This window comes from Vidua chalybeata, chromosome 15 (genome assembly GCF_026979565.1).
Source record: "Vidua chalybeata isolate OUT-0048 chromosome 15, bVidCha1 merged haplotype, whole genome shotgun sequence".
Taxonomy (NCBI): domain Eukaryota; kingdom Metazoa; phylum Chordata; class Aves; order Passeriformes; family Viduidae; genus Vidua; species Vidua chalybeata.
Window position 1 is genome coordinate 17,683,834 of NC_071544.1, and position 14,297 is coordinate 17,698,130.

The following is a 14,297-nucleotide window of genomic DNA, read 5'->3' on the forward strand; positions in this document are numbered from 1 at the left end:
TGGTGGGTCTGCACTGTGAGCCCTGGAGGGTCGGGTCTGCCAGCAGGGCTGGCTCCAGGGGGCTGCACACTTGTCCCACCTGGCTGTGCCTGAGTGCCAGAGGGAGCTCACCCCACGTGGATGCTGCAGTGGTTCCCGTGTGCCCTGCCCGGCTGTGATCCATGCGGGACGATCCTCACACCCAGGAATGAACCCAGCATCCCCAGGGAACATTCGCCCATCTCCCAGGGGCCTCCCACCCCAGCCAGGACCCCACAGTGCTGGCAGCTTTGGGGACTGCTGGCAGAGCCAGGGAGGGCAGGGTGAGCTCCTTGGGTGCTGCGGGAGGCACTGGGTGGGTGCTGTGAGCCGTGGGTGCTGGGCTGGAGCTGGCTCTGCACTGACAGGGAGCCCCGTGAGCGCCGGGGTCTGGGTGTGTGCAGGAGAGCCCGTGCTCGTGATTGCATCCTTTACACTGTGCTGACACGGGGCTGGCTAACAGGGCTGGGGGATCTCAGTAGCTGGGAGCATGCCACAGAGCACCTCTGGGCACGTGGCCCCATACGCTGGGATGGGGACAGAGCCCCGAGGAGCCGCGGGGCCCGCGCTGGGCGCGTGTGCCAGGCAGGTTAAACCCAGCCTTCAGGCATGGCAGGGGATGGCCTGGGATCAAGGGCAGCTCTGAGAGGCAGGGGCTGGCACTGCCGGGGCTGTGGAGAGTGGCAGTGCACACCTGTGTCCAGGGAGTGACTCTGGGAGGGGTGTGAAGGGCCAGGTTGGATGTCCCCGTGTTCCTCCAGCACCGGCAGTCACCCACAAGCTGTGTCCTGCTCGTGCTTCCAGCGTGGAGCAGATTTGCCTGGTTTGGGTCAGATTGCCTGGTTTTGCCAAGGCTGCAGATGTGCTGGCACAGCTTGAATCATCTGTCTCCATTTGCTTCTGCAATGCTGCCAGACTGAGAGGTGTGTGTGGCATCACCTGCGGCGTGTGTGGCATCACCTGCGGCGTGTGTGGCATCACCTGTGTGCCCTGTGTGGCATCACCTGCACCCTGTGTGGCATCTCCTGTGTGCCCTGGACACGGGCTGGGAGCGGTGGGCTCTTTAGGTTTCCCTTTTAGGTTTCCCCTTTCTTCCTTTGCCGTGCTGTAGAAGCTCGCAGTGACGTTGGGTATCCGTGTGAGGAAATGCCGTTCCCATGGTTGCTGCGGGGAGGGTGGGAGGCGGCGTGCCCGCGTGTCCCTGTGCTCTCTGCAGGTTGGCACACGTGGAGCTTCTCCGGCTGATTCAGTGCCAGGCGTGGCATGGGGCAAGTCCTTGCTGCCTGCCAGACCCCTGCCCGGCTGGCAGAGGGGGACCACCACCCCCTTTGCACCCTAAAACCCTGGTGTGCTTCTCCCTGAAGGCCATGCCAGCATCCCTGCACAAGCCGGGGCAGGGCTGCTCAGGGCTTGGCATTCCTGCACCACGACAGAGGGGCTTCAGTGCCCACACCGTGTCCGGGGGGCAGCAGCGGTGCCAGTGCAGCCCAGCCAGCCCTGCCCACGCTGTGGTTCTGGTTTGGGGCATTCTGGGCCCCTTCTGCAGCATCCAGCGGGGGCCGGGCTGTGCCGGGCATCCGTCGCTGCCTGCGGGTTCCTTCGTGCCTCGCTTTCCCCGAGCGCGGTGATGAGGAGCTGGAGCGTGACCGTGGTGGGCGGGAGGGGAGGCAGAGCGAGGGGGAGCTCGTAGGGAAACCTGCACAGCTTGTTCAGCCCTGCTGTGAATCATCCTCCTCCTCCTCCCCCGGGCACGCGAGCGGCTGTCACCGCCGGCGGGGACGGCGATGGTTTCCCCGTTTATCCTGGGATGGGATGTTTTCCCCGTTTTCCTGGGACAGGGATGTTTTCCTGGACAGGGATGTTTTCCTGGGATAGCGATGTTTTCCCCGTTTTCCTAGGACAGGGGATGTTTTCCCCGTTTTCCTAGGACAGGGGATGTTTTCCCCGTTTTCCTGGGACAGGGACGTTTTCCTGCGACTGGGATGTTTTCCCAGTTTTCCTGGGACAGGGATGTTTTCCTGGGACAGGGACGTTTTTCCCGTTTTCCTGGGACAGGGATGTTTTCCCCGTTTTCCTAGGACAGGGATGTTTTCCTGTGACAGGGACATTTTCCTGGGACAGGGATGTTTTCCCCATTTTCCTGGGGCAGGCATGTTTTCCCCATTTTCCTGGGACAGGGACGTTTTCCTGTGACAGGGATGTTTTCCCAGTTTTCCTGGGACAGGGATGTTTTCCTGGGACAGGGACGTTTTCCTGTGACAGGGACGTTTTTCCCGTTTTCCTGGGACAGGGATGTTTTCCCCGTTTTCCTAGGACAGGGATGTTTTCCTGGGACAGGGATGTTTTCCCCGTTTTCCTGGGGCAGGCATGTTTTCCCAGTTTTCCTGGGACAGGGATGTTTTCCTGTGACTGGGATGTTTTCCCCGTTTTCCTGGCACGCTCCCCACACCAAAGGTGCTTCCACCTGCTCCGTGTGGTCCGTGACCTTAAGGGCTTCACCCCGGCTGTTAATGGCAAGGATGGTCTCCAGCGTGGCTTGCAGGAGCTGGGAATTGGCTCCTGTGTGGAGCTGGGGGGTCCTGGCACGCCGAATGAGATGAGCTTTGAGGTCCCTTCCAGCCCAAACCAGTCTGGGATTCCATGGTCCACAAGGAGGGAAGTGTGAAGGGTTCTCTGGGCTGAGTGACCTGTAGAAAGAGCTGGCGTGTGCCTTTCCCTAACACTGCCTGCTACCGTGTCCCTTTGCTGGCTTTTTATTCTGTTTCTGGCTGAAGCAGCGTCTGTCCAGAGCGATGCCCTCGTTGAGTGCTGGTTGCTAAGCAATGTTTTACAAAAAAAAAACCCCAACCATTGCAGAGCAGAGCGCTGGGTGTCTCTCCCACGAATTCTAGGGGAAAGCCCAGGTTAAAGGCACTGATTTCTTCCTGGAAAGGATGGTCAGATACTGGAACAGGCCAGCCAGGGCAGTGGAGGAGTCACCATCCTGGAGGGGCTTTACAGATGACGACAATGGTGATTGTTGGCTTTGGCAGTGCAGGGGGAACAGCACGATGTGAGAATCTTAGAGGGCTTTTCCCACCTCAACTATTCCATGGTCCTGTGCTGTGCCTTGGGCTGTGCATCCCTGTCCTCACCCTGCGTGCCTCCCTATGCTCCGCTGGAGGTTTTAATTTATATTTCTCTTTTCCTGCCGAAGCAGGAAAAATTGACTCACTTGCCACTGATGTTCCTGCAAGCACAGTGGGATTTTTCCTGTTCTTACAGCTGAGGTGGAGGAGCACCGGCGACAAAAGGATTTCCGCAGCCTCCCTGGGAGGAGAAGGAAGGGGGTTGTGCAGGGCAGCTTCTGGAGGGGCTGGGAGCTGGCCCCGCTCCCTGCCCTGGCTGTGGGTGAGAGCTGCTGCCTCTGGGATGGGGACAGGGGACAGGGGAGGCACTGCCCCATGTGCCAGGAAGGCCTCCTGTCCGTCCTGCCTGCAGGGACAGGGCGTTGGTCCCCTCCCCACCTGGGGCACGGGGGTCTCTGGGCCCTTCACCCCCTGGGGACCCCAATGCTTTGGTGCTGGCCCCTTGAGAAATCCAGCGGGCTCCCTGTGGCCCACCTATTAGCTGATTAGGTTTAATAACCAACTAATCCAGGAGCAGGGCCCGTGCCTGAGGCAATCTGCTCTGCCTGGCGGGGTCTGGCAGGGGCTCTGCCACAGCCCCCCTGCCAGACCCCCTTCTGCTCCACTAATGGGCATTGCCTGGGTCAGGAGCAAATTTCTTCTGGATTAGTGTCCTCTAAATCGATTAGCTGTCTCGGGCAGGGCATTCTGTCCTAATGAAATGTGATTCCCGGCTCCAGTCGATGAAATATTGTGGTAACAAGGGTAAAGTCATCTGCAGCCTTCCTGGGGGTCGTGCCAGGGTTTGGAGAGGAATCACAGAAATACACGATGATTGAGGATGGAAATGACCTCCAAGATTATCCAGTCCAACCTGTGACCCATCACTGTCTTGTCAACCAGCCCAGAGCACAGAGTGCCACATCCAGTCCTTCCTTAGACATCTCCAGGCATGGGGGCTCCACCACCTCCCTGGCAGCCCCTTCCAATGCCTCACCATTCTTTCCAGCAAGAAATTTCTCCCGATGCCCAACCTGAACCTCTCCTGGCTCTTGGAGGAGAAGCTGCAATTATTGGAGCGGTGTTACGCTGATAGGGACTGACCTGCACTCCCCAGTGGGGGAACTGGGGCCAATGTGGAGCTGTGAGTAAAACATGGCACTTCCATCCTGCCCTCAGAGGTGCTTTACTCACAGGTGTAAGGCTGGAGGCATTTACATGACCTGCCTGGGGCAGTGTGCAGGTGGAGGGGAAAGGCGATATTCAAAATCCTGCTTTTGGGAATAGCAGTCAGGGATTGGGCTTTGGAGGTCAGGCACTGGGTGCAGTGGGACAGCTGAGCTCAGCAGGTCTGACATCTCCCTCTCTGAGCCAGGACTGTGCCCAAATCCCCGGCCTGGTTGGGACACAGGGATTTTCACTGCTGCTTCCTCACGCTGTGCGCCGGTGCAGCCGGCTGCCCGTGGAAATGCCAGCTGGGGTGGTAATTTTCCATTTCATTACCACGTCCCTGATGTTTTCCAGGCACTTAAGCTGTTGCCTGTGTTTGCTGTTTGGATGCATCCCTCCTCTGTGTTGGAGTGGTGAATATTTGCATTTGATTTTATTCGGAGACCGTGCCTGCTCCCACCTGAGCTCCGACGCCCGGCTCCCTGCCTGGCAGACTCTGTGCCACAGGTTGGGACGGGCCAGGGGGTTCTGCCATAAAACAACACCAGGATGTGAACAAAAATAAGCACAGGGAAAAGTGCCAGACGTGGGAGCTGGGTGGGGAAGTGGAGAAATCCCGTTTTATTTTGTTTTGCTGCTGAGTGCATGAAACGCTCCGTGTCCAGCGCAAGAGACCGGGGGTGGCATCTGGGGGGTGCTGCCCTGTGCTGGGGGGCAGCTGGGCTGTGCCCCTGCAGGAGCTGCAGGCAGTGATGCTCTGGGGGCTGTGGGAGCACTGGGATGTTGCCGTGTTTGTGCAGAGCACCAGGAAGCCCCCTGGGCAGGGGTCACCAGGGGCTCTGCTGATCCCATGTGCTGGTTCCCTGCACGGTGATGCTCAGCCTGGAAGCTGCCTGCCAGGGTGGTGGTACCTGGCTTCAGCCCCTTTACCTGCCAGGGCCATCCTGGGGGTATGTAGTGGTTGCCAAGGCTGCCAGGAGGGCTCTGGCAGGCCCGTGTTTCTCTGAGCCCCACTGCTGCTTGCTGGGAGTGAGGACTGGTGTTGGGCTGTGCCTCCCTGCAGCTGCAGACATCTGTCTCCTCAGGCTCTCCAGGAACAGGGAGCCTTTCTGGGGTCGTTTACATCATTCCTGGGTTTTGTTTCCTGCGTGGCCTGGCTGCAGGCAGGGCAGGGCTGCTGCCTGGCACCTGTGGCTGCACACACAGCTCTCAGTCACTCCAGCTGCCATCGCTGCCCTTCGTCCCACCCGGCATCAGCGCCTCTGTCACTCTGCCCACGGTGGTCTCTGAGTCAAGAGCTGCTGCAGCTCCTTAAAATAACCTGATTAATGAAGAGCAGGGGCAGGGCCAGACTGTGCTGGGCACAAGACAGAGAACCACTCTTTGGAGTGGTTCCTGCAGAAAAGTCCTGTTTGGGCAAGTGGAGAACATCCTCCAGGGTTTCCATGCGGGACTGTGGGAGTCTCCCAAGTCTTCCTTTCCTGGTGGGGTGGAGAGGTCGTTGCTTGATGGTTCACATGCCCAGTGCTGAAGTCCCTCCAGGTGGGACCCTTGGTGAGGGGCACTTCATTAATCAACTGCATCGTTAACCCATCCCTGCTGCCCTGACCAGCCCCTCTCCTGCCAGTGTCACAACCCTGGTGACACTCTGAGGGGGGAAAGGCAGAGCCATTTGCATGAGCTGGGTTTCTGCAGTGTCTCAGCCACTGTGAGACAAAGATCTGACTCACGAAAGTGGCTTTGTTGCAATATGACTTGATGGGCAAGCACTAAGAAAAGCTGAACAGGAAGGATGGAGAGAGGCTGCGAGACCTTTGCCCCTGTGGCAAAGCAGGCTCAGCACTGGGCTCAGGGCTCCAGAGCCTGAGGAAGTCCAGGGCTGATTCATGGTTGGGAACTGGGACAGAAGGGCAAGGGTTCCAGATGACCATCAGCTCCCTCAAACCAGGGGAAAACAGGAGAGTGGCTGCAGCAGTGGGAGTTGAAGGAAGTGGCCTCTTGCCTTGGTGCTGCTGCAGCCCTGGCCCTGCTGCTGGATGTCACACTGGACATGCTGGACTGGCCCTGATGGTCCTTCTGGCTCCATTTCCCTTCCTGCCTTCCATCAGGAATCTTGGGAAGCTCTGCAGAAACGTCCTGGCCTGGCAAAGCTCCCAAGATAACTCCGAGCATTATTGATTTGGGGGTGGCACGATGACATGGCCGGGGTGCTGGGCTGGTGGGCAGTGGGGGATAATTTCGGCTGTGCAGCCAGGCAGTCCTTCCAGGGGATAACTTTGTTTTTCAGGAAGCACAGAACCTTTATCTGTTAAGATACCGTGGCAGTAATTCCTGTCTCCAGCGTGTTGCTCAGACCTGATCTGCTGCTTGAGCCTGGTCAATGGTGCCATTCAGCACACAAAGGGTCCTGGGTCCCTACGGAGCCACGCTGAGCGTGGGGAACCTCGGCTGGCAGCAGTGCCCAGCACTCCCCTGGCAGCAGGGCAGGGCTGAGCCAGGCCTGGGCCACCTCCTGGACCTGCAGGGCTTCAGGTCTCAGCACCCCTGAGCAGTTTTGGGGTTTCTGCTTGGAGCGTGCTTCGTAGGGAACGCGTGCTTGTGAACTTTTGTGGTAAAACTGAAGCGCTGGGGTTTGGCCTCCCTGGCTGTGCTGCTGAGACAAGGCTCAGCTGGAGGCTGTGTCTGTGGAAAAGGCACCAAAATGGGGTCTGGGGGGCTGTGGGGCCACGTCAGCGATGCTCTCCCTGCCTTGGGGGTCCTGCCTGGGGTGACTGCAGGGACTGTGCCCGTGGCCCTGCTCCTTGGGGTCACCTTGCTGTCTTTGCCTCCATCTGTGGCGTGTGCCAGGCCGTGGCAGTTGTGCAGAGCATGGTGGCAGAAGCTGTGCTGGAGGTGGGGTGGGCTCTGCCCATCTGGTTTTATATATTTGCTGAGGATGATTCAGAGGGGGAACCTGCCAGCAGCTGCCGTCCCATCCTGAATCACGGATTAACTCCAACCACCTGGTGGAGAAGTTGTTTAATAAACAAATCAGTGCTAATTCTGTATGGAAGTGACTCTGGGCCCGGGCCAGGCCCAGAGGACCGCAGTGTCTCACGGGAGCAGGGCTTTGCTGACCTTGCTGGGAAGCTCAGAGAGGGGATTTAAACCTTCTGGAGCAAATGAAGCGTTTTGTGACGCTGCCCTGACGCTTGGTGCTGACCCCAGTGCTGCAAGGGCTGGGGCTGGGCGGGTGAAACCCCAAGCTGGCAGCTGCAAACGCTGCTTTCAGGCACGAGGTTCTTGGTGCTGGATTCCTGCACGAACTGCGGGGCCAGGTCGGACGAGTGTCCCATGCAGGGTGCCCCGTGCATCCATGGGCCAGGCCCAGCTGGCCATTCCCAGCTCTGACCTTGCCCAAAGCCCCTCCCTGGGTGTCCCTGAGTGTTGTGTGACCCCAGAAGGGTGCTGTGCTGCAGCCCTGGGTGTCCCTGAGCATTGTGTGACCCCAGATGGGTGCTGTGCTGCAGCCATGGGTGTCCCTGAGCGTTGTGTGACCCCAGATGGGTGCTGTGCTGCAGCCCTGGCTATCCCTGAGCATTGTGGATGGGTGCTGTGCTGCAGCCCTGGGTGTCCCTGAGCGTTGTGTGACCCCAGAAGGGTGCTGTGCTGCAGCCCTGGCTATCCCTGAGCGTTGTGTGACCCCAAAATGGGTGCTGTGCTGCAGCCCTGGCTATCCCTGAGCGTTGTGTGACCCCAGATGGGTGCTGTGCTGCAGCCCTGGGTGTCCCTGAGCATTGTGGATGGGTGCTGTGCTGCAGCCCTGGCTATCCCTGAGTATTGTGTGACTCCAGATGGGTGCTGTGCTGCAGCCCTGGGTGTCCCTGAGCGTTGTGTGACCCCAAAATGGGTGCTGTGCTGCAGCCCTGGCTCGCCGTGGGGACAGACACCATATTGCAGCTCCCTAAGCACCCTTGGCAGGCTGTAATCCGGCTGCTGATTAGAGCAGCTCTTCCCTGGGCTACCCATCCCGGCTGGCCCCCTGCCCTGGGGAGCTGTGGGGCTGTGGAGGTGCTGCCCCAGGGGCTGTGTCCTGTTCCCTGCAGCCAAACGAGGGCTGTGGGTGGTGACCCCCCAGGTCTGCCCTGCTTGGGGCAGAGGGGCTGCTGGTGGGGACTGGCGCTGTCCTCCTGTCCCTCTGTGGGACAGACAGCCTGAGCCTGGTGTTGTGCTGCTGCTCCGTGCTGCAGGGGAAGGAAGGGGCAGGAGTCTCAGTTCCTGTTGTCCACTTGAACAGTAAATATAGGCTATTAAGCAGTTTTCTTTGCAGGAAGTGTAGAAATCCTGCTCCGTGTGAGCAGGGAGCCCAGAGCTGGGAGCAGCAGCATCCTCTGTAGCAGCATTAACCCTTCATGGCCAGACTCAGCAGCAGGCTTGTCTTTAACCTGAGCCACCCATCCTGCTGCTTCTGCCCTGTCCTGGGCCCAGCTGAGCCAGAGCTTTTTGTTCTTTCCAGCTTATGCAGCAGACTGGCTGCAGAGTCAGCTCTGGGGAGAGCCCCCACCTCTGAGCCAGCAGTTTCCCTTTTCCCTGGCTGACCTGATCTTTCCAACACAGGACCAGGCAGGGGGGGACATTTGTCTTCCTGACATCTCAGTTTGGTGCGTTGTGGTTCCCCTCAGTGTCCTACCCGTTGTTTCTGGGGTGCTGATTGCAGACCTGGCTGAGTGGGGTCACCCCATAGTGCCCAGGCTGCTGCACTCATGGAGGAGGGCTGGGAAATCATGGCACAATCCTTCTACAAACAACCTTTTCCAGTAGTTCCAAATTCCTTTGGAAGAGGCTTTTTATGTAAGAAGCAACCACTTCAGCCTCCTTGTAGTAGCAGCAACCACTTCCCAGAAAGACTGAACTCTGAGTGGCTGAGGAGGAGGAGGAGGAGGAGGGGGGACACAGGGAGCACGAGGTGCTCCCTTGCTGCTGACCCCTTGCAGGATTCCTGGGGGCTGGAGAAGGTCCCTTTATCAGGTTTGGGGGGAGCCCTGGAGCTGGAGGTGTGTGGCTGGGGTGGAATTCAGCCAGCAATAGCCCGGCTCCTTGGCTGCAGAGGGAGGAAGGTGGGGTGACCCCTGGGCTGGGGGTGAGGGAGCAGGGACAGGCAGAGGGGTTGCTGAGGCTGCTTCCAGGAAAGGCTGCTGCCCTCTGACCTGCTGGGAGCTGTCTCCCTTCCTGCTGTTCCTGAGGTGGGTGTCGAGGATGCAGTGGAGGGGGAGAATGCATCACTTTTAAAAGGGCATTTTTTTTTTTTTTACATCCTTGGTGGCTGTAGCTGTGCAGGTGGACTTGGGTGTGGCAGTTTTCTGTCAAGGGGACTTTCCTGAAGGGATTGTCCCATCCTCACCAGCCCAGGTGGGAAAAGGGAGCCATGGGAGGTGATGATGATGATGATGATGAGACCTGCAGCCTGAGCTGCTTGTGTTGCTCAGGCAGAAGGACTTTCCAGGCTTTTTTGTGGTGGCTTTCCCTGATGCTGTGGTTGACTGATCAAGCCAGCAGAGAACCTGGAAGGAAAACTTGCCAGCCCCTGGTGTGACTCATGTGCAGTGTCTGGGTGGTTTTGTTGTGCGTGAGAGGAAGCAGCAGATTCTGTCGAGCCCTTGCAGGATTTTGGGTTTGCTTGTTCACAGCCCTGGGGAAGAAGAACCCTCAAGAGCTGAGGCTCATCGAGGGGCTGCCCTGTTCTCCCTGTGCCTCCCTGCTCCCACTGCAGGGGTGTTGTCCCGAAATGTAGTTGAGGGGTTCCAGGAAGAGGGCAAGCTGGGCCATGGGTGGCCTGACAGTGGCCTGGGGAGGACAGTGGGGCCCCACAGGGTGGGCATGGGTGCCCCTCTCTCCTTCCCTGGCTGATCCTGCTGCTAATTTTATCCTTTATCACTGTCACTCCAGGAGTTATCTCCCTCTCCCTTGCCTATTTATAAGCACTGTGGGCCATTGCTGCTCTTGGCTTTGCTCTGGCTCGTGCCTGGTCCCAGAGCCCTGACCTGCTCCTCACTCTCAGGTGCAGGAGAGGGTGGCCCTGGAGAGGGTGGCCCTGGAGAGGGTGGCCCTGCCCCGGGCTGGGGAGCTCAGTTCCCCCCAGGTGTTCATCCCTGTGCTGCAGCAGCCTCCAGCTCTGGGGTCCAGCCAGTGGTGAGCACGAGGGGTGTCACACCAGGCCTGGTTCAGGTGGGGATGTGGCACATGGAATGTGGCCAAGGGCTCGGGGGGGGGCTGGGGCCAGCAGGGGCTGGGGGAGAGGAAATGGCTCCTTAGGTCATTAACATCATCTTCCTGGTTATTCCAGGGCAGGCAGGAGGGACTGGGTGAGAGTCCCCAAGCCCTGGGGCTGCTCCCACGAGCTCTGGTGAGGGAAGGAGGCTGCTCTGCTGCTGACACCAGCATGGGCATGGAAGGGAGCAGGGAGAGCTGCACAGGGCTGTGCCAGTGCCCTTTGCTCAGCCCTGTGCTGAGCTGGAACAAACCCTCCCACCCTCCCGAGTCCCTCTTCTCAACCCTGCCCAGGAGCACCTGGGAAGTTTCCCCAAAAACCATGTCTTGCTTCTGTAGCTGCCCGTGGAGACTGCTGGCAGCTCCAGGCACGGGAAGGGTGTAAAAGCCATGCTCCTTCCATCCTCCAGGGAGCAAAGTGCAAATCCTGTTATGTGTGAACCTTCTCCTTGAAGAAGCCCCCTCTGTACTTTTCCACTGGGAAAGCTCCCAGGGATCTCCCTCTCCCTGCCTGCCTTGGCTGGGTGATTTCCTGCTGCCTTAGGAAGCAGTTGTGTGCAGGCAGCTGGGACTGAACTGGGCAGGATTAACCCCAGGGCTGTCAGCAGCGATACTGGGAAAACAGCTTGAATGCTTGGAGAAAGCTGCCAACTCCCTTATCCCATGGGGAAAGCAAAGCACTTGGACTGTGGTGTGGTTATCTCTTGGCTGTTGGTGTCTGAGAGGAGGAAACGGCCTTTGCGTGCACACACATTTTCCACCCCTGCTGGGAAAGGGAAAAACCCACGGAATTTTGGGCTTTGAGTGAAGAAGTGCACGGGGAGTGAACACTGAGTTCCTCGCACCGGCAGTGCTGCAGCCACACGGTGCCTTTGGTGGCCACACGGTGCCTTTGGTGGCCACACGGTGCCTTTGGTGGCCACACGGTGCCTTTGGTGGCCACACGGTGCCTTTGGTGGCCACACGCTGCCTTTGGTGGCCTCACGGTGCCCAGCACTGTCTGTGTGTGCCGCTGGCTGGAAAAGCCAATCCTGGATCCACTCGGGTCACTGCGAGTAAGAACTTAATAGGATCCAGATCTCAGAGAGAATCTGCAGCTCGGGAAGCAATAAAGCTCTGTGCCACTGCCTTCCCCCCGTGGGACAGGAGCATGGCAGAGGTGCCATCTCTTGGGGGGCAGTGTCACTGTGTGTCACCATTTGCTGCTGCCCCGTGGCTCTAGGTCTGAGCTCTGGGGTGGCTCTTTTGGTATTCTGAAGTTTCATCTCCTGTAGGGTATTTTGGGGGGTGCTGGCAGGGCCCCCCTGTCCCTGGGGTGGCTGCAGAAGGGCGGCGCTCTGGGGACTTCCCTGGTGGCAGGGGTCCCTCTGTGGGTGTTTCCTGGCTGGGATCACGTGTCTGGTGGGGCACTTTCCCGTTTGTAACCTGCCCGTGTTCCCTGCTCCTGCTCTCACAGACCTGTCGGCCGCCAAGCGCAAATTCGCCGATTCCCTCAACGAGTTCAAATTCCGCTGCATCGGCGACGCCGAGACCGACGACGAGATCTGCATAGGTGAGTCCTGGTGCTCCTGGGGCCTCGCCCCTGAGCAGGGCAGCCAGGGAAGCACACACCAGGACACCGAGGGAATTTGTCTGGGTGCTCTCTGGAAACGCCTTGCTCCTCCTGGATGGACAGCAGCAAAGCCTTCCCCTGGGAATCACTTGTTGCTTCTTGGCCTAAATCTGTCCCTGCCAGATGGGAAAGGGAGAAGATTGTATCTGAAAGCACCTCAGTTAGCTGGATGTTTTGCACTGGAGAGGAGCATCTGGAGGTGGTTGTGGCTGGATACCCTGCAAGGGGCTGTGCTCTGAAGCAGAGGAGCAGCAGTGTCACACAGAATCCTGTGCTTGAGGGAAGCAGCGGTGCCGAGCCTGGCAAAGCTCTCTCAACTAAGCCTGGCTCTGCCACAGAGCTTCTCCTGGCACAGGGCAGTGGCTTCAGCCTCTTCCCTCTCTCATGCTGCTCCTGCCCCAGCTGAACTTGTAGAGCTTATTGTGCACATCGTCTGGAGCCAGGAGAGCAAAGAAGCTTTAGCCCTGATTTAACTTTGCTTGTTTATTTGTGCCCAGTCTCTCAGCAGAAATAGCTCCTCATCCAGGTCTCCCTGGTGCTGTGCCCGTGCTGGGGAGCTGCCCCTCGTGTGCTGGGCATGGCTGGAGGCCAGTGCTGTGCTGTGGGGCAGGGCAGGTTTGAGCTGAGGATGTTGCTGGCTGGAGGAGGAAGCCTGGTCCTGGGCATGCTCTGCTGCCAGCTGTAGGCGGCAGGAACCTTTCTAGGGAGAGAGCAAAGATAATAAAAACCCCAAGCTCCCCACCCAAAACACAGACAGACAAAACCCCTGTGTGCAGTTTCTTTCTTTGAAAACTGAATGTTAAATGCTGACTGTGTCCCTTCCAGCCAAGTCTCTGCAGGAGTTTGCCACGGTGCTGCGGAACCTGGAAGACGAGCGGATGCGCATGGTACGGCCCCAGCTGTGCTGGGCAGGGGGTGGTGGCACCTGGGACACCTTGGTGACAGTGGCTGCCAGCCCCAGTGCTCCTTCCCTCGCCCGGCGTGGAGCTGCAGGGGAGGGCAGAGGAAGGAGAGGGTGGCTTGGTGGGGAAACACTTGAAAAGCATCAGGAATGGATCTTGCTGTTGGAGAGCGGCCGGTGCTGGTGCAGGGGGCTCACAGGTGTGCAGAGATGGAGGGGTGAAGCCTGGGGGTGTCTGGGGCTGTGGGAAGGTTTCCATGGAAAAGGCTGTGGAGCAGCACAGGTGAGCTGTGCCTGTCTTTGCCCCCAGATCGAGAACGCCAGCGAGGTGCTGATCACGCCGCTGGAGAAGTTCCGCAAGGAGCAGATTGGGGCTGCCAAGGTAACCCAGCCACTGCCCCCCAGAGCTGGCCAGGACCTGGCACACTGCAGGGCGGGCTCGGGCATGGGAGGAGGCAGCGAGCTGCTGTGGGATGGACACGGGGTGATCCAGCTCCTGGGAAGTGCCTCAGTGTTCCGAGTTCACCCACAGCCAAAAACGTGCCAAGGGCAAAAAGCTGCATGCCAGCTGAAGTGAACATTTTTCCTTACTCCAAGGAAGAATTAGGATTTTCTTGGAGGGGCTCTCATTTTCCTGAGTCCCCCAGCCTGCACTCCCCACCCCGAGGCATCGCTGGGGGCTGCACGGGAACTCGGACGCTTCAGGCAGGACGGGGAAGCGCCGGTGTGGCTGAGGGTGGCTGTGAGACAGCCTGGCCCCCCCTCTTGCTTTCCTGCCTTTGTTCTGAAATGAAAACCACTGTCTGTGGCTCCCCTGTTGTTATAACAACCTGCTGCTGCCTGCAAGCAGCTCATGCCAGCGCCCGGGGCCGCGTTCGCATGGCAGTGGTGCCCAGCCCGGCCCCGTGCAGCTGAAAACAAAACACAGAGAGGAGTCCTGCAGCATGCACCTGCTCCCGAGCAGCTGCTGGCATGGATTGGGGTGGCCAGGCTGGGACAGGGGTGCAAAGGAAAGTGAAGTTGGCGTCCTTAATGCTGCTGCTGCCACAAACAGCCGAGGTGCTGTGTCATTGTCCCCCGTGACACAGAGCAGAAGCTCTTGCAAGGGGTGGGAGGTGGATTTGTGACCATGTTCTGCTTAGAAAGCACTTTCCTTGCTCTGTGGTTTTTGGACCTGGATCTGGATGTTTTACCAAGCACTGGGCCTCAGGAATAGAGGAGGGGTTCCCTCAAGCCTTGGGTT

At 58.9% G+C, this 14,297-nt stretch overlaps 1 protein-coding gene across 2 annotated transcripts in view; it reads left to right on the forward strand.

Moving 5' to 3' along the window:
- The window catches only part of ARHGAP26 (Rho GTPase activating protein 26), a 106,957-nt gene that overhangs the window by 5,887 nt on the left and 86,773 nt on the right, over positions 1-14,297 (forward strand). For both annotated transcript variants that reach the window (XM_053956944.1, XM_053956945.1), the window contains exons 2-4: positions 11,998-12,093; positions 12,979-13,040; positions 13,365-13,436. In XM_053956944.1, coding sequence (XP_053812919.1) covers positions 11,998-12,093; positions 12,979-13,040; positions 13,365-13,436 — 230 coding nt within the window. The remainder of the gene's footprint in view (positions 1-11,997; positions 12,094-12,978; positions 13,041-13,364; positions 13,437-14,297) is intronic.